The sequence below is a fragment of the Paroedura picta genome, chromosome 1, assembly GCF_049243985.1.
Source record: "Paroedura picta isolate Pp20150507F chromosome 1, Ppicta_v3.0, whole genome shotgun sequence".
NCBI lineage: Eukaryota > Metazoa > Chordata > Lepidosauria > Squamata > Gekkonidae > Paroedura > Paroedura picta.
Window position 1 is genome coordinate 123,580,383 of NC_135369.1, and position 19,383 is coordinate 123,599,765.

Sequence of the window (19,383 nt, forward strand, 5' to 3'; positions counted from 1 at the left end):
AGTTGTAAAAAGTGGTAGTTCATAGAAGCGAAGCAGCTTTACTGTCCTTTTTTGAATGCAAATCACCAATCATGGAAATTGTATTAAAAATGGTGAGCACATAATAGAGGATCACATTTGTTCCAATCTCCACCCAATATTCACCACACATTAGGAAATGATCAGAAAAATGTATTAAAAGGAGTACGTACCCAGTATCTTATTACTCTGAATGAGGCAATCGTTCTTTTCATTCCTGCTGATTTTAAATACAAGTTTGCAGACATTAAGCAGGTTTTTTCCACTCACTTTCAACTGCAAATAGGATGGAAAGAGAGGGAGGAGGGAAAGCCATAACAAAATCATGACATTCAATAGAAGATATCTAATTGGACTTAAAATATCATCTTGCATCTTTTCCTTTAACTTACTGTGTAAGATTTAGAGGTGAAAAATGTATGTCTAGCCCTAACAAGGGACTCCAAGAACCGGGATTGCTTTCTAAAAACACACACACACACATAGACAATCTGACAAAGTTACTGTAAGACCGATTATGCATGGGCTGGCTCCTGCAAGCCAGCAGAACTAATCCCTGCTTACGTATGATGCCAGCACCCCCCACCGGATGGTGTAAGAGCAGCATGCCGCTCTCCCACCATCATGCAGTGGGACCACCATGTCCCCACCCCTCATGCCCCCGCCACAATATGCAGTGGACCCCACCTGCTCCAAAGTTGTGCATACACACACACAGATCCAGGGTGTACCATGTGCGCCAGGGGATTTCTTCCCCCATACATACACATGAAGCGGCGGGGCATAATCAGTCTAAGTGTACTTATAGGAATACCTGATTATTTACTTACTTATTTTATGCCTTATTTTTGTTCCCAATGGGTATTCAAAGCAGCTTACGCCATTCTTCTCTCCTCCATCCGTTAGGGCACCCAGAATGCTTCCATGGCACTGCGCTGTGAGAACAGCTCTAACAAGACTGTGACTAGCCCAAGGTCACCCAGCTGGTTCATGTGGAGGAGTGGAGAATCAAACCCAAGCTTGGGGAGGGATTTAAAAGAAGCTGCACACCTGTCATTATCAATTGTTTAGTAGGTGCTCTCCCCCACCCTTCTCAGGTACTGCCTGAGAAAGCGGGGGGGGGGGATGTATTTAAACTGGCCGGATTGCAATTTGGCCACTGTTGATTCAGGCAATATAAATACAGGGATGGGCGGTTCAGCTCAGATAGGTCCAAAAACTACCCAAATCAGCATTGATTAAGGTACTTTTCAGTTTATCTGAACCAAATCATCTATTCCTGCTTTACAGATACCTCTCAAGGGCATAACCATACTTGTAGTTAATTTTAAAGTACTGACTTATCTTAATGTATGTTTGAGGTAGTGTTAGTTATACTTTTAAGACTTATTTTCCATACATCCTAGATTTCAAAGTAAATCTACCATTACAGTCAGAATATGAAATGTAAAAAACTGCAGCTAACTTTTGATCAGCTCATATGCAGAGGAATTCTGCTGCTTATTGGGAATAATTATTCCAGCAGTTTAATTAAGCTCAATGTATTTCACAAGATACAAAGTGAAACTTCACACAAGAACGCTCACAGGGTATATTAGCCATCACACTGCCCATAATGAACACATAGCTCAACTCACGGCCAGAATTATTTTTGCTAGTTTCAGGCCAAGAGGATCTGAAGCGATGTCACATAATTTATACAAAGTCTTCAGAAACAAAGTTCTCCTTTTAAATCGCTTGCCAAGCATATTTCTGTCCTCCAAAGCTTGATAGAGATTGTCACAGGCATGGCAAAGGTTTTCTACACTGACCTCTGTTTGACACGGGAGGGAAAGAAAGCAAAATTAAATGTGTAATATGTTATATATATATTTGTTAAACAGCTGAACAAAAGAAAAACAAATATTAACCATGTCTTGGGTTTAGGCTGGGGCTAGGAAGATCTTGGGGCACCTCCCCAGGCCGACCTAAACATCTGGTCCTCCTCCATTCCCCTGAGGCATGAACATCTCAGGGCCGGGGGGGGGGGAGGGGAGGGTTTTATTGCCACCTGTATGTCAGTGTATTATGGAGTTTTAAGGGGGGGCGGTTATGGGGGTGTTTTATTTCTGATATTGTGACTAGCCATAAGCCGCTTGGGAGTGGCAGGATATAAATTTCAAGACAGGAGAAAAATAACCAAGAGAAAAATAAAGCAAGTTGTGAAACATTCGATAATAGATACAGGCACTAATTTAACTACTACGTGCTCAATTCAGGACCTTCTATTAGGTGCTTCCAAGGAAGCAAATGCTGTACCTCAAGGAAAACCCATTTACTGCCAACTTTTGCAAGTGCAGCTTTTCAGCAGTTTCCATGGCTGCTATGGGCCAAAATCCCTTTTCTGTACTCTATAACAGTAGCACATTTAAGTGGTCTGTGTGAGCTGCAGGAATATACCTTGAAGAACAGCAAAAGGAGGCTGCTGTGATGGCCTCAAGTCAAGTTGCATGGGTACCATTTATAAGAGCAGGAACAGTCCATCACCTCTATCTCACCCACAAAATGTCTGAGACTGCATGTAATTATGTTTCAGGAGCCCTGACCTGGCCAAGGTATTGGGTCTACCCACTGACTACTGTTATAAATAATGGGTCAGCATAGTAGGCATGAAGGGCTAAGACACATAGGCAGAGAGGAGTGGCTAATTGACTTGGGTTGAATATGATAGCTGCAGATACAAGATATAAAAGCAGCAGGCATAAATGTTCACAGTGAACTTTAATATATGTGGGACCTTTAAGACACATTCTCTGAGTTGATATTCATATCCCTTGAATATGCTAATATAAATACACTAATGGAAATAAAACAATGTTGTTATATTTACTAATAACATGGAAGGTTTGTTGCAACCATGAAAGGTTCAACCAGGCTACACACAGACTAGTTAACATTTTCCACATATACAAGAGGCTTCTTCAGACATGAAGAAGAAATTGGCTCTACAAATAAGGGGGGGAACTTCCCCCAAAATTCCCTGATGAGGAATGAACGTGCTCCAGGAGACACAACCTACTGCCAGTAGCTGAGAGTCAATTAAAGGGAGGGGGGAGGTAAAATTAACCCCCTTAAAACCTTACTGAATATTGGAGAGGAAAAAATGGACAGTACAGGTAGCAAGTATCTCCCTGCCCCCATGATTCCTCATGGGATCCCATTTTTTTTTTCTTGGACATTGGTGGCCAACAGGACTTCCAGTAAAGATGAGGCAAGCTCCACCAGTATGCAAAAAAGAAAAAAATCAGCCAACATAAGGACTGTACAGGTATAGGATAGTTGCTTTCTGTTGCAATGGAATCCTAACAGCATGACTGCAGAGCAACAAGTCTTCATTCTGCTTGTAGACAGTAAGGCTGAGTGAAAGCAAATGGCTTGCGATTTGTTTCCAGTCAACTGATTGATTGATTGATTGATTGATTGATTGATTGATTGATTGATTGATTGATTGATTGATTGATTGATTGATTGATTACCCGCCACTCCCGAACCTGCCGGATCCTGGCCGCTTACAATAAGATTTAAAACCCACATAAAACTATACAATATCGTAAAACCATACTGGCAGCAAAAGAACACTCCTTAAACCTCCCCCAAGCCTATAATAACAGGAAACACCGCACTTACACCCAGGGGGAGATCTTCTAGTGATGTCCAGCCTATGGGAGCCTATACCAGGAGGGACTTATTCTTCCTAGCCTGAACTTAAACAAATGCATGGCAGAAGAGGTCCATCTTGCAGACCCTGCAAAACTGTGATAGCTCCATCAGGGCCCTACGTTCTTCCAGGAGCTCATTCCACCAGGTCAAGGTCAAGATTGAAAAGGACCTGACCCTGGTCGAGGCCAGGTGTGCCTCCTGGGGACTGGGGATAACCAACCAGTTCAAACCCACAGAGTGATGGGCCCTGCGGTGGGCATAAGGAGATAAATGGTGCCTCAAGTAAGTGGGGCCCAGGCCACAGATGACCTTCAAGGGAAGAACCAAAACCTTAAACCTGATCCAGAAGATAACTGGCAACCAGTGCAGCTGTCTCAGCACAGGCTGGATGTGGGTCCTCCAAATGAACTCATAAGGACCCTAGCAGCCACATTTTGCACCAACTGCAATTTCTGGGTCAGAGATAAGGGTAGGCCCACGTAGAGTGAGTTACAGAAATCTAATCTGGAAGTGACTGTTGCATGGATCACTGTGGCCAAGTGTTCTGGAGGCAGGGAGGGTACTAGTAGCCACATTTGGCACAAGTGGTAAAACGCCAATTGGGCTACCCTCATAATCTGGGCCTCCATAGAAAGAGAGGCATCAAAGATCACCCCCAAATTCCTGGCTGTAGGTACAGCCGTGAGCTGCACCCCATCAAGGGAGGGAAGGCATACTTCCTGATCCTGCCCCCTTCTACCCAGCCACAGGGCCTCCATCTTGGAGGGATTGAGTTTCAGGCAACTCTGCCTGGGCCATCCAGACAAATAACTGGCAAATGTTTCCAGGGGGGAGTGTGGCGATCCATTAGGACATACAGATGGGTGTCATCCGCATATTGGTGACAACCCAGCTCAAAACTCCAGACCAGCTGTGCCAGAGGGTGCATATAGATGTTGAAAAGTGTGTGGGAGAGTATCACCCCTTGCAGCACCGCAAAGGGGAGTAGCTAGGGGCATGATAACTTTTTCCCCACTGCTACCTTCTGTGTCCCGTTCAGGAGAAAGGAGAATAGCCACTGTAGGGCTGTCTCTTTAATCCCCGACCTGGCGCTAACAACTTGTGGTTGACTACATCAAATGCAGCTGCCAGATACAAAAGCACAAAGATAGCTGAACCGCTCCAATCCAGCTGGCGCCGCAGATCATCCATCAAGGCAACCAGTGCAGTCTCCACCAGTCTTCTAATATTTAGAAACAGGAGCCTCCAACCCTAATAGGCTGTTTCCTTACAGGACTGTGTTTTTTATTTCAGCAATTCAAAGGTTAAGTTCAGAAGCAGCAACCAGGCCCTTAAAAACATGAAACCATAATCAGTGTGGTATAAGCCACTGAGAGTGTCAAACTAGATGTTGTGAAATGAGGATTAAAATCCTAATTCAGCTATATCGCTCAATGATTAAGTTTGGGCCAGTCACCCTAACCTAACTCATGTGGTCTGTACAAAATGGGGAGGGGGGGCATGAATGTCATTCTGGGCTTCTGAGAAGATGAAAATGTATATATATAAAAAATCATAACCGTCACAACCTGCCAATTTCCCTAAGCAACAAGCAAATAATTTTATGACAGCGATAACAAATGTCATATGAAAAAGATTACATACCAGTCTCTAATTCATGTAAAATTGGCAAAATTCTCATATTCCAGTAGTTTTCTTCCTCCTCAGTTTCATTTGCTCCCAAATTATTTTCTGCAATTTATAACCATTTTTTTAAAGGCACACCCAAGTTTTCAAACGCTCACAAAACAAATATATGTTAAGCTGTGACAATACTATAACTATTCTGGAATTTGGCAACAGAAAGAAAGATACAACGTATAGTATCAAAAGGCAAAATCAATCTTCATCTATTCTATCTTGATCAAAAAGCAACAGGAAACTCTATACACCAGACACCGACAAGTTCAAGATATTTTTCTGTCTCGGTGGTTTATCTGTCATAACCACAGCTTTGCATTCTGGCCACAGAGATGACATTGGTCTACATTCATTGGCTGCTGTTTTTAGCATGGAAGTGCAAGAGCCTTAGCAACACTGAGGTTTAGCAAGTTGAACACTGTCTTTAACTTGATCGCTTATTTGGCTAGAAGTACATTAAATTTTAACTTATTAGGGAATCAGTCTGGAGGATTAACGTTTTTGGGCCTCACAAATCTCCTTTCTGGAAAGGGTTCTGCAAGCACAAAAGTGTTCTGAATAGGAGGGGGGTGCTGGAGCTGTGCTAGGGGCATGCCCAGTTGGCTCAGAGCTTCACGTAAGTCACAGGCAAGTGAGTAGGGCTCTGAGCTCCGATGCACTCACCCACTTCCCCACTCCTCCTATAGCAAAAGAAGGGAGGAAAAAGGCCAAGTGGTGGAGTTGGTACAACAGTCACCGCAGTCACATTTTATGCCACAATATCATCCTATCTCAATATTTTTCTATTTATTTAGGACTAAAAAACCTTATCCAATGTAATAAATAGCCTTTATAAAAGCTGAAACATAGTTTCATTTTCTAATCAACATTGCTGTTTACCGTGTGGGGAAATCATTTGGAAGATTTGCTCCCCCTTCTAAATGGAAGTGAATGTTGCCTGATGTGCCATCATGACACTCTCGAGTTACTAACATAATTTTGTATTTATTTATTTAAAATAGGCTCCACCTCCCCATACAAACCTCTGCAAGGTGGCTTACAGCAATCCATAGCTTCTATAGCTATAAATAACAATAGACAGAACAAGATAAGAATGACAGCAAAAAGATAATAAAACTGGGATTTAAATATTTTAAAGCAACAAATGAAAAAAATTACAGGTAAAACAATTTAACCCACTTTCACTGTAAAAAGTTTTTGTTTTAACTAGTCATTGGGGGAAGTATGCTCCAAATAAGTCACAACCAAAAATAGTATTTCTAATTTGAAAGTGACTCCATATTGATATAAAAAATCACGTTAGCTTTTGCTCAAAAAGAATATAGTCTCAGCACAGTAGCTATTGAAGTCAATAATATCCTACCATATAAACAGTAAATTCCACGAGGCATGGGATTGATCTTCCTCCTAAACCTTTAACGTAACATCTACATGTTATGTAGAGAGCCAGCTTGGTGTAGTGGTTAGTAGCACCAATTTCTAATCTGGCGAGCTGGGTGTGGGTCTGTGCTCCCCCACATGCAACCAGCTGGGTGACCTTGGGCTCGCCACGGCACTGATAAAGCTGTTCTGACCAAGCAGTAATATCAGGGCTCTCTCAGCCTCACCCACCTCACAGGGTGTCTGTTGTGGGGGGAGGAAAGGGAAGGAGATTGCAAGCTGCTTTGAGACTCCATTGGGTAAGGAAAAAGCAGCATATAAGACCCAACTCTTCTTCTACATAATGTTCAATACCCAAGTTCAATTTTTACAACTGCTACAGTGGTTCTCACACAGAACCCCAAAGTGGGTTTGCAACTCCTTCAACAGTGGGTCACAGTCCAAGAGGGAACCTCAATGGTAAATTTGGGCTTGCCCCAGAATACCATACAACATGCCTGGGAAATCTGTCGTGTTGCTCAGTTATGCTAAGTATTAATACTAAGTATTAAAATAGAATCAAAACTTGTTTTGTGTTAACTGAGATGCCTGAACATTACTGATATGCCATGCACGGCCGCAAACGCACATGTGCAGCACTACCGCGCATGCGCGGATGCACAGGAGTGCCGCACATGCGTGGTTCCGGCCACGCATGGCGCAAACGCGCATGCACAACCCGGCCGCAGATGCATGGCATGCGCGGCCGGGCGATCCCCCCCCCCCCGCCGGTCCGCAGCCTGGAAAAGGTTGCGGACCACTGATTTAACTTACTGCCATAAAAATATTTTGGAGGGGGCACAGAAACACATACTGAGTCAGATCACTGTCCCATCAAGATCAATACTAGCTACTCAAATTCTTCCTGGTCTTTGGAATGGGTCTGCCTGATCCTTTTAACAGGAGATAGCTGGTCTAATTTACTGTAGTCATGGGTCTCTCTACTGACCCCTACAGTCAGGGAAGATGTTTTTCGCACAACACGATTCTACAAGTAAAACCACCATTGCTGAAGCTTCGCACTCCACAAGGCTCTATTGGTTACTGATCAGTCATGGAGTTCAAATCAAGGTGCTGGCCATCACATACAAAACTCTTTGTGGCCTAAGTCCAGAACAGTCTCTTCAACTATGCTCCAAAGGGACTGCACAAGACAATCTGATACAGCTGAGCAGCACAGAGTGCCTTCCAGTCACTCACCTGTTTTTCAGGCTGTCTTCTGGCTTTCTGCAAACCCTGTTTAGAGACTGCAGTCTCTTTCAACAAGATTTGTGGGGCCACGAACCAGTTTCATTCACAAACAAACCTCCTGGCTCCATCCAGTTCACGGGTGTGGAACCACATTTTCCCAGTTCAGGCCCATCCCTATCCAGTGCCCCACTGCAAGATTTTACAAGCCAAGAAAGGCACCGATCTCAGCTACGAGTGGTCTTCACATTCCTCATGAGACAATATTTTCTGTAACTGCTGATTCAGTGCAGTAATCTATAAGAAAGGAAACTGATAAAGACTTTTAAAATCTATGCTCAACTAGTATTATATGATGTACCTGTTTTAGGGTCAGCTTTAATCCAATTAGTATTGTCTGGACACGATGAAGGCCTGCCTGATTTCTCAGGATGGTCCTGGTCACTAAAAATAAAAGGGAGGAGGGGAATATTCACACAGCTCAATAGCTAAGCAATCCAATTCATATACATGTTCTCAGTCTTCCATGTAGTCATGAGAAGAGCACACCTTTGTCAAAAAATAGTAGAAGACCAATCAATCCCCTCGTTCTGTCTCCAAGCCCTCTCCATAATGCAGACACTCTCCACTCAGGCAAAGGCACTAGCATACGCACGCTAGCTCCAGGCCACTATAAGGATGGAAAGGTTCCAATAAAGAGCTGCGTTTCTGTCAAGTCCACATCCCCCCAAATCTTGCGATCGAGTTGATGTGACACTACCAAGCAGTACTGTTAGTCAATGCTGTGGGAGGACTGTGCACATATCCATTCAAGGGGATGGGCACAACTCCTATCTGGGAGAATTAAAGGGCAAAAAAGGAGTAATTTTATCCTTTCCATGCCCACTCCCCTCTCCAAATTATAGCCCCTTATGTCATAAGTGAGACAGTCAGATTGCTAAAGCATTGTTAGTATTTCAGATTTATGCTAGCTTTAAGCAGAGCTTTATTACTTATTTAAAACATTTATTAGCCACCTTTCTTCCTTACAGAAAACAAGGTGACTCACAAAACAAATAAAACCGTTACAAAACCTACAATGAAAATAATCAAACAATCCTTACCACTTCATGGATCTTAATATTTGCGCAGAGCTTTCCTGGGCAGAGTGTGTCTGGACTCTGTTTCTGGCTGGGCACACTTTACAGGCCAATCAGGACATGCACAGCAAAGCTGAAGTAACCTGGCGCAACCGCTACTCGGGGCCACCACAGCCCCGGGATGGGACAGCCAGCCTTAGAGCACCCTCCCTCCTGCTGAACGGGGCCAGCCGCCGTGTGCCTGTGGACATGGTATAGCAGCTACAGTGGCAAGCCAGGGCCCAGTCTAGCACCTGGCCTGCCAGAACTATTGCCGCCGCGTACTGCCTCGCCACTAACTGGGACAGACCTGCCGTGTCCTGGCGTGACTGTTGCTTGGAGCTGCCACAGCCACGGGAAGGGATGGCCGGCCTCAGGGCGCCTACTCTCCTGCTGAACGGAGCCAGCCACTGCCTGGGCATGGACACGGTATGGCGGCTCCAGCAGCAGGCTAGAGCCCGGTATAGTGCTCGTTCCCTTCTACACAATGGGCTTTCTTGTTATTTACATTATTATAAAACCCCATAAATTCACAACTTAAAAACTCCAATTAGGACTGCCAATCAATAAATCACTGAGATGTAGTCCTAAATAAAAGTGCCTTCAATTGCCAATTGAGGGTAGACACACCTCCTTGGAGAGGTGGCTCCATAACTGTGGGGCTGCCACCAAAAAGTCCCTCTCTTGCATTCCTCCCAGAAGGTCTTCTTTGATCGGTTGAACAATCAGGAGGTCGTCCCTCTACAATATGAATTCCAGGCAAGAAAGTATGGGAGAAGACTGTCCTTCAGATACCCCCATCACGTATGGCTTTAAAGCACAAAGACAACACCTTGAATTGTCTTTGGGCATGAATCAGAAGCCAGTTCAATGCTGTCGTAAAAGGGTCGGACACTCCCATTAGCTTGTCCTGAACAGCAGTCTAGATGCAGCATTCTACAGTAGCTTCAGGTTCCAACCACACGTCAAGGGTAAATGAAACTAAAGCATGAATCACTGTGGCTAGATCAAACTGAACCACAAACAGGTTTCCCTGATGTTTGATCTTTCCAGCAGTGCTTTGTGATCCTTTTGCACTTTCCCTTCTTATATTGTACTTTTATATGCTATTAAAGGCTTGTTGTTGTTGTTGTTGTTGTTGTTGTTGTTGCTTCCCTGTTACACCCGTCAAAGCTGGGCTAAACCACTCTGAGCAACTGCAGCCACTTGGTTTTCTACAGTGACCAAGCAGCACTAGCAGACTGTGAACCTCGCTTTTAAAGACTACTATAATCCCATATGGGAATATAATACCATGGTGTGTTGCTAAGAAATCTAAACACATTGTAATGAAACCATTATACCACACGAGGTCGCCATTGTAACTGAACATAAAACGCTGTCCTGGTAATGTTCCTATTGCGGGCGGAAAGGATCACGATGATTCCTGCCAGGAGACAGAGAACTCGATCTGCCTGCTATCTTCACACTCTTAAAATGCCACTCTCGTAGAATGCTTCGTGGTTATACAACATTCATATATTAACTTTCTTAAAAAATAAGGGAACACGGTACATACACAATTAAGTGCATTAAGTTATAAATTATCTGAAATTTCTGTAGCACTTTTCAATGGACAGAGCAATCATCTGGGAACCCTGCAGTGTGTTTTCAGTTCCATCTCTCAGCCAAGCAACAGAATTCCACACGGACAACGTGCCTACTGATCTGCACGACCCTGGGACCCACAGGATTTCCAGGATAAGGGCAATTATCTGAGCTTTCAAAAATAATTAAGGAAGACAGACGTTTTCTATGGATTGCAGGGCCCATCCTTCCCATTTATACCATTCGATGGTAATTTGGTTACATCTTCTAACAAGTAAAAATTTTAAAAGTAACATTATGCTTATCGCCTCAGGGGTAGTCAAACTGCAGCCCTCCAAATGCTGGCAGGGGCTCATGGGAATTGTAGTCCATGGACATCTGGAGGGCCGCAGTTTGACTCTCCCTGGCCTACATTGTCAATGAAACTACTGGGCAGTACTTCAGACAGCATATTTGTGCCTCAAATACACCTTTGCTCTCCAGGAACTGAAGCACAAGACAGAAATAAAATAGAAAAAATACTTGTCAAAAGAGGGTGTTACAGTCACACAGCTAGGAACAAAGCTGTAGCTCCAAACACATACCTGAACAAATGCCACATATTTAAAATGAGAGGTGCCTATTTGAATATATTCTCCCTGTCAGTACAACTATTTGGTCTTAAAGCGTATCACTCCACTTACATAAGATTTTTATCCTTCAACTCTTTCAGTACCGTAATTAGGCATTTGTCAAACCACATTCAGTAACAATCTGGTTCAAATGCAGGGCAGTTACATATCTGGTGTTCAAAGGGTATGGCAGTCAAGAAAATGCAAAGGAAGAGTAAAAAAGGTAAAGGTAAAGGTATCCCCTGTGCAAGCAACGAGTCATGTCTGACCCTTGGGGTGACGCCCGCTAGCGTTTTCATGGCAGACTCAATACGGGGTGGTTTGCCAGTGGCAAAGGAAGAGTATAGAGGGGGAAATGTCAGTTTAGATGAAGGTGAATAAACAACTTTGCAACAATGATTTTGGAAAGCAAGCTCCAAATTGGGCACTTGAGCATACCCATGAATTTAACAATTATCACTCAGTATGAGGCAGAGTCTCATAAATTATAAAGCACAGTAGAGGCCCAACCTTTTGCAATCAAGTATGCACTTGGCACTGAAACTAATCTCCACTCTTGCTGCCCTCCGGAAGAGCAGAACAAAAGTGAATTTTGGAAGGCCATAAGATAGGCATGCAGCTTATGGAATTTACAGTACCAAAAGATGAGTGTGCAGGAACACTGTTTCCCCCACTTGGCTTCTTTTTACCCCCTGAGAGCTAAGAACTCCCATTCAGTCTCTAAGCTTTTCTTTTGGTACAGACTAAGGTTATGTCCAGAGCCTCTTGTGGCGCAGAGTGGTAAGGCAGCAGACATGCAGTCTGAAAGCTCTGCCCATGAGGCTGGGAGTTCGATCCCAGCAGCCAGCTCAAGGTCGACTCAGCCTTCCATCCTTCCGAGGTCGGTAAAATGAGTACCCAGCTTGCTGGGGGGTAAACGGTAATGACTGGGGAAGACACTGGCAAACCACCCCGTATTGTGTCTGCCATGAAAACGCTGGAGGGCGTCACCCCAAGGGTCAGACATGACCCGGTGCTTGCACAGGGGATACCTTTACCTTTACCTTTTTAAGGTTACGTCCAGGATAAATGTGTTTTTCATTAATTATGTTCTAAAGGTGCAAACTTAAATGGACTCCGGGGAATGGTAGAGGACAGGAAGGCCTGGAGGATCATTGTCCATGGGGTCGCGATGGGTCAGACACGACTTCGCACATAACAACAACAAAAAATGCACCTCATACAATTAGGGTTTAGTTATCAATGTTATCAGGGCTACAATTAAAACATATCAGCTGATTGTACTACTATATATTACTACAAAATATTTTTCAACAACCACAGGGCATTGCTAGCAGCTTATTTTAGAGATGTGGGTATTGATCAACAGCTGGACCAACCAGGAGATCTGACATAGAGATTTTAGTTGATGGAAGAGAAAGCTTTGGATATGAAGTGTGAGAAGTCATTAGATATTACTACATCTCTTGACCTCTCAAACCTGTCAGATTCATCTGCAACAGCATGTAATTGCATGTATGCTGCCCAAAGCAGAGCTGATGCACTGGCAAGCAAGATAAGTGGACCTAGGGGCCAATAGCCATTAGCAAATTCAATACCAAATGGAAACAAAAAAAAAAGCATCTTACTCACCTTAATGGCATTAAGGACATCACAAGCCAACAGTGAATAAAGCCAGTGAATAAAATGGATCTGATTTTTGTTGCTGTTGTAACTAACTAGCACTCTGGAACTCTCTTATGGGGGATTCAGAGGACAACCTGCAGCCAGGCCTCTAAACACTGGATTATCAGGACCTCCACTATTATTAATAAACAAAATAACCCTCCTGCAGGCAAGTTAGGAGAAACATATTTCTGCTCTTCCAAGATGAAAAGTTCAAGAAAGCTATATAAATCAGAAACCATATTAATAGCTGGGGCCCTGAATCCCCACCACAGAGCTCTATAAGCATCTCTCTCCTGATCTGCTGTTGGCAAAAAACAGTATACAGAATTAAGGAACACACGGGAAACAGGAATCTACCAACTGTTCCTTTTCTCTTTTTTGCAATTTTTAGCAAAGCATAAGATTAAGCAATAGATTACCCATGTAATAGGAAAGTACTAGCAGTCATCTCTGCAGCTCAATCTATCCTGAGAACCAGGAGATAACTGCTTGTAGACTGAAGACTTTGTAAGACTCATTTTAAGCTGATCAGTCTTTTATGTTCTGGCTGGGATTTAATGAATCTTATTTATGAATCTTATTAAACAACTTATGGTGTTTCTACACTTTGGGGGGGCAGGGGGTAAGATGCCCTGGGCAGGTACCCTAGACAGATGGAATAAATATTTTCTGAATAAAGTGAAAAAGCACAGGGTGATGAGCATCGGGAGTGGAGATGGCATACATGTGGAGATGGCTGCAAGGCTCCCAAAGCCATGCCAGTCACTGCCTCCAATGGCCCCTCAGTAGCCTCATTCTGCCAGCACTGCCAAATCAGAATACAAAAAGGGGCAGATAAAGTTCTGCTTGCCTTACACAGGCAGCCAGCTTCAATGGTTGGTTGCAGAAAACAGATTTAATTCTGCAAGACAATTGTGAAAGTAACTCGGTTCTAAACTCAGGTGGGTCACCACGCTGATCTGAAGCAACCGAAGTGTGACCTCCAATGATACACTTAAGACCCATTAAGTTTAATTATACCCAGAATTGAACTTTGTTGGTCTGAAAGGTGCCACTGTACTCAAATTTTGTTCAGTTCAAGACCAAGTGATTTTGAGCATTATACGTTATAACCATTTAACTGTACCATCTATATATGTCATACAATGGATGTACACATCTTAACACAGCCCGCGGCGACTAAATAAAGCCGTAAGGGCTTAGTGGGAGGAGTTAGGGCGGGCTCTGTCCGGGATGAGGAAGGGTGCCGATTGGCCCATTCCTCCGGACAGACCATTGGCCGGGCAATTGGCAGGCGCAAAGCGCCTGTCGATTGGCCCAGCCGTTTCCTGCCCTGCCGACAAGGGAGCAACTGCGAGCCGCGCGGCTCGCAGCTCGCAGTTGCTCCCTTGCCGGCGGCCTGACGCGGCGAGAGGCGCTTCATGCGGCTGCCGGGGGCTCCCTTACCTAGCGCCCGCTGTATTTTTATTACAGCGGGCTTGATTACTAGTCTATACTAAAGTTCCAAAGGAAATGATAGTTTTAGTATATCACTGCTGTTGCTTTCTCTAAATTACAATAGCATGGATCTGAACATCTTCCACATACTTTCCATTACAATACAAACATATATAAAACAAATACAAACAAATACAAAGGTGCCTATATGCTTTTAAATATCCTGTATGAAAATTCCAGCCCCTCAAGGATAAAGACAAAAAGAAAGGTCTGACCTTTTACTGATGACTTGAGATGGCGTTGTTATTTCTGGCATTTCAGAATTGGCTTGTTCCACCTTATCTTCATAAGCTAACGGAAGACCCTCATCTTCAAAGCCTGACTGGACAGTTAGTTTTGCTGAAAAGTGTTCATCACTTCTTGGAATGTCACCGAGGGTTGCTTGTCCTTCAAAACTCAGTCTCTTGCCTGAATTAACCAAGAGTGACTTCTTGCTAAAGCATTCTTACAAGGCACAAACACAGCAAGCTGTCTTTGAAAAGTCACAAGAATTTATTTTTCTTTGCTTTTTAATAACTGTCCTTGCTAACCATCATCAACTAAAAAAAACAACAACGGAATGGATGCAGGTGAGCCTTTTTGTAGTAAACATCTGTTCCACATAATATCTTTCTGGTAAGGACTTGGAGGAGGAGTGTGTCTCATGGCTTAAGTGCCACTCAGTGCTTAACACCCACTCAGGGCAGCTGTCCCGCTCCTGAGTGCCTCGTCTTCAAACCGGCGTCCCTGTCTGTCCAGCAGCCAGCCAATCACCTTTTGTCCCCCACTCTGACCACCCCCTCCTCCTTCCACTTCCCTCCAAGGCTCAGAGGGTGCAGATCCCTGCTGTGCAGCCTTTCCAGGTCCTCGGGAGAGGGGGAGGCCATCCTCAGAGTTCTTCCACCCCTACCCCCCCCCATCTAACACCTGTTGTATTCCTGAATGCAATGGCTTGGACCCTAGTCATTCCAATAAAACATGGAATCATAGAATAATAGAGTTGGAAGGGACCTCATGGGTCATCTAGTCCAACCCCCTATATATAAGTTAACTTTACTCAAACACAATATAGGCCTTAATTCTTGAGTGAGAAGAGAAAGGTAGGACATAAGATGAAGATATGCAAGTTTTTTGAGACTGTTTGGATTTGCTGCATGGAGAAAAGTCTGAATTATCTAAGGATCTTCTTGCAATCGAACTTCCAGACTGGGTGATGAATTTATTTTCAGATATGGAGAAAGCTAGAATATGGGAGGAATGAGCTACAAAATGACATTGAGCTAAAGTTAAAAGTTTAAGAAATCATAAAAGACTTTTGGGTACAGAAGGAAATTTCTGATTACAATCCAACTCTATGTACTGTCGTTAAGAAGCTTTGTTGCTTTTCCAGCATCATATTTGGTAGGATGTGACTATAATCTGGTCTTCCAACATTTTCTTCCAAGGAAAGAAATTGATTCAGCTTACTAAACATGGTGATTTAAGACTCTACTAAGTGGCTTTAAAAGTCATTGGGAAACTGGTGTCACTTCATCAAGGCACTACTACAATAGCATGGGCTCCAAAAAACATTTGTACTATATTTCCTTGCACTAGGATAGGAATGTATACTACCAGAGTACCATTCCTAACACATGTATTCAACCAAGAAGTTGACTTATATGAGGCCTCTGAAATTATATTTTATTACATTTATCTCTGCCTTGTGTCACAGATAATGTTTACAACAATTCTAACATGGTCCAAGTTTTAGAAATTATTGTATTAATATTGCAATGTCTGGTGCCATTGTGTAATCATTGTGCTTGAAGAGGACTGTTAGACCAAAATGCACATGGTCAGGATTGCATTAGGTCTATATTTGACATACATGTATATATGTTTTTCTGTCTTGAGGCTACTGTAGTGAGCCTAAAAGTGTTTTTCATTCAATGGTAATAAATGGTAATAAATACATGTATTTTCCTAACACGTTTGTTACATATTATGACATAGCATTACAGGGCTTGTAGATTTGGAATTCTTTAGCCTTTTGGTTCTTAAAACACTTCATCAAGGCCATCTCTCACATTAAGAATTTACCAAACAGTGAAGTAGTTGCTAAATGTGTTATCTAAGATTACTGCCAAATGACTATCAGACTTTGAAAAACTGGTATTGCTGGATCATAGAATCCTATATTTGGAAGGGGCCATATAGACCAGTGGTCCCCAACCCCTGGTCCACAGCAATGGCAGGCCACAAGAGCTTTGGCAGCAGGTCGTGGCTCCTTCTCTCCACCCACCCCCTGCAGCGAGAAGGTCGCCAGGCCGCGAGCAAATCAGCCGCCGAAGTGGCCGATTAGCTTGCAGCCCAGCAAGCTTCTTGCTGCGGGAGGCAGGGGAAAGGGAAGCACGGCCGCCAGCACAAACGCGCATGCACGGACCTGCCGCAAATGCGCGTTTGCGCCCGACGGGGGCACAAGCACGCACGAGCGGCAGTTTTGCACATGTGCAAAGCCACCACGCATGCACATTTGCATCCCTGCCGGGAGCGCAAACACGCATGCGCAGCAGCCCCACACATGCACTGCCACTTGTGCATGTTTGCGCCCCCGTTGGGCGCAAACGCGCATGTGCGGCAAGTTTGCACATGTGTGTTTGCATGGCGCTGCCGCACATGCACGGGGGCCCGGGTCAGCCTTTCCCCCACCCCTTGGCAACGGGCTGCAACTTGAAAAAGGTTGCGGACTGCTGATATAGACCATCTAGTACAACACCCTGCTCAGTGTGCGATCAGCCTAAAGCATCCAGGATAAGTATCTGTCCAGTCACAGCTTGAAGACTGTCAGGATCAAATTCATCAATTTTCTTGAATAAATTAATCTAAAATGTTTTAATTAGATTTTGAATGAATGTGCAATTAACTGTTAATGTTTTGAATGTTATTGTTATTATAATCTTCCTTAGTGGGTTGTGCAACCACTATTCTGGAAAATGTCTTATAGAGTAGGGCAAAGGGCACTGGGGATGACTGTATGGAACTAAGGTGACAATGGCCCCAAAAGATTTGGGAAGCACTGAGCTACCCCAACTTCACAATCTTAAATTCTTTAACAGATAATGTTGGTAAAACAAATTGAAAGGAAATAAACTTACACTCAACTGAACTGAATATTTTATCATTGAGAAGGTTTCCATGAGAGGCAGTTCTAAACAAACATGTACGGGCATTTCTGACCTTTCCAGTCTCCTCTGGATCCACTGGTATTTTACAGGGGGAAATGTGATACTCTTCATTGCCCGATAAAGGTAACAGCAACTTTGGCTTCTGTTACAATACAAACAACAAAACACAACATATAAACTGGTTTTAGATTATAATTCCTGTTAACGCGAGTGGACTAAAATGAGGGGAAAGGTGCACAATCATAGTTCCTACCACAAGCTATTTACTGAGAATCTTCCTCAACATCAAATTTTCCAAATACTTGGAGCCACCACTGGAAAAAAAAATGTTTTATATCCTACTTGATTGCTGCTGCTGATGATAGTACCTGCCTGATTGATGATACCTGGAATAGGGACCTTGGGATCGTAGGACACATGTGGACTCAAATGGGGAAATTTGTCAGGCCCATACCATTGTAGTAAAAGTCTACAAAATGTCATTACAAATTTCCAAACATACTGTATTTCTGGAGAAAGCAACTTGCCATTAGGACAAAAATAGTATGATAGAAATTAAAATACTTTTGTACACAATATAAATTCCAATAGGCAGAGCAGCAAATGTACAGCAATTCCACAAAATCAAAGAAACAATCATAGAAAAGGGTAGCAAAATTTAAATTAACTTAACTAAGAATTTCAGGTTTTGTTATTTCAAACTAAAGTTTCCAACATTCATGACTACAAGTATCTGCTTAAAAGGAACAAAGTCTTCCCTTTAAGAATATAAAATTTTTTTATTATATCCAATTTAACTATGGAATAATAATAAAAAGTTTACTGAAACACTCATAAATGTGTGTATTTTTGTTTGTAGTCTGTTAATATTATTGTTAATACTATTTTTGTCATGGCAAACATTAAAATTAAAAACAGTTAAAAAAAAAACTAAACCTAGCAATGTGCCCAGGAAAACAACTATAAAAGGATTTGTGTGCTAAATGAGACTTGGGTTTAATTTGCCTAATCTGTACAAGTCACAGAATTTTGTCTTTAATCTTAGAGGAAGAAGAGTTGTTTTTTTTACTCCTCTTTTCACTGTCCAAAGGAGTTTTAAAGTGGCTTACAATCGCCTTCCATTCCTCTCTCCACAACAGACATCTACCGCAACAGGTAGATGAGGGTGAGAGAGTTTCTGACAGGACTGCTTGGTCAGAATAGCACTATAAGGGCTGTGATGTGCCCAAGGTCACCTAGCTGGCTGCATGAGGAGGAGCAGGGAATCAAACCCGGCTTGCAAGATTAGAAGCCACCATTCTCAACCACTACACCATGCTGCTATATCCTAGGTACAAAATATCAACTTTTTAGTAGAGAGGACACATAACTATGCTAACAGGTAATACGCACATGGTCCAGAGGGCTAAGGCGTGCACAAGAAACAGGTCTCGGTTCAACCGATTCAAAGCTGGAAGCATGAAGACTGAAATAAGAACAGGCTATGTTAATGTTAAGTCATGCAAAGACAACTATTTCTCCCTAAGAGGTGTATTTTCTTTGTATATGCTAGCACAGTAAAAGTGCTAATTCTTCTCTGCTCAGCTGATGCTAACCAATCAGATAGCTTACAGCAACCTGTCACTTAAGACTGCCTGTTTCTGTGAGGAATTTCATAGTCCTTCAGCTGTTTGTACAGCATTCTAAGCATTTAAAGAGTGCAGCCTGTCACAGCTCCCAAAGTGCTTTCTTGGAATTCTAGACAAAACAGTA

At 43.1% G+C, this 19,383-nt stretch overlaps 1 protein-coding gene across 2 annotated transcripts in view; it reads right to left on the reverse strand.

The window, feature by feature from the left end:
• The window catches only part of ARMC2 (armadillo repeat containing 2), a 66,577-nt gene that overhangs the window by 31,546 nt on the left and 15,648 nt on the right, over positions 1–19,383 (reverse strand). The window contains exons 4-11 of one of the 2 annotated variants that reach the window (XM_077302546.1): positions 19,024–19,096; positions 17,602–17,773; positions 14,701–14,893; positions 8,366–8,448; positions 6,420–6,458; positions 5,362–5,448; positions 1,656–1,831; positions 192–294 (exon numbers count right to left, since the gene is read on the reverse strand). In XM_077302546.1, the coding sequence (XP_077158661.1) occupies positions 192–294; positions 1,656–1,831; positions 5,362–5,448; positions 6,420–6,458; positions 8,366–8,448; positions 14,701–14,893; positions 17,602–17,773; positions 19,024–19,096 (926 nt within the window). The remainder of the gene's footprint in view (positions 1–191; positions 295–1,655; positions 1,832–5,361; positions 5,449–6,419; positions 6,459–8,365; positions 8,449–14,700; positions 14,894–17,601; positions 17,774–19,023; positions 19,097–19,383) is intronic. The other variant, XM_077302556.1, reaches the window with a different exon arrangement.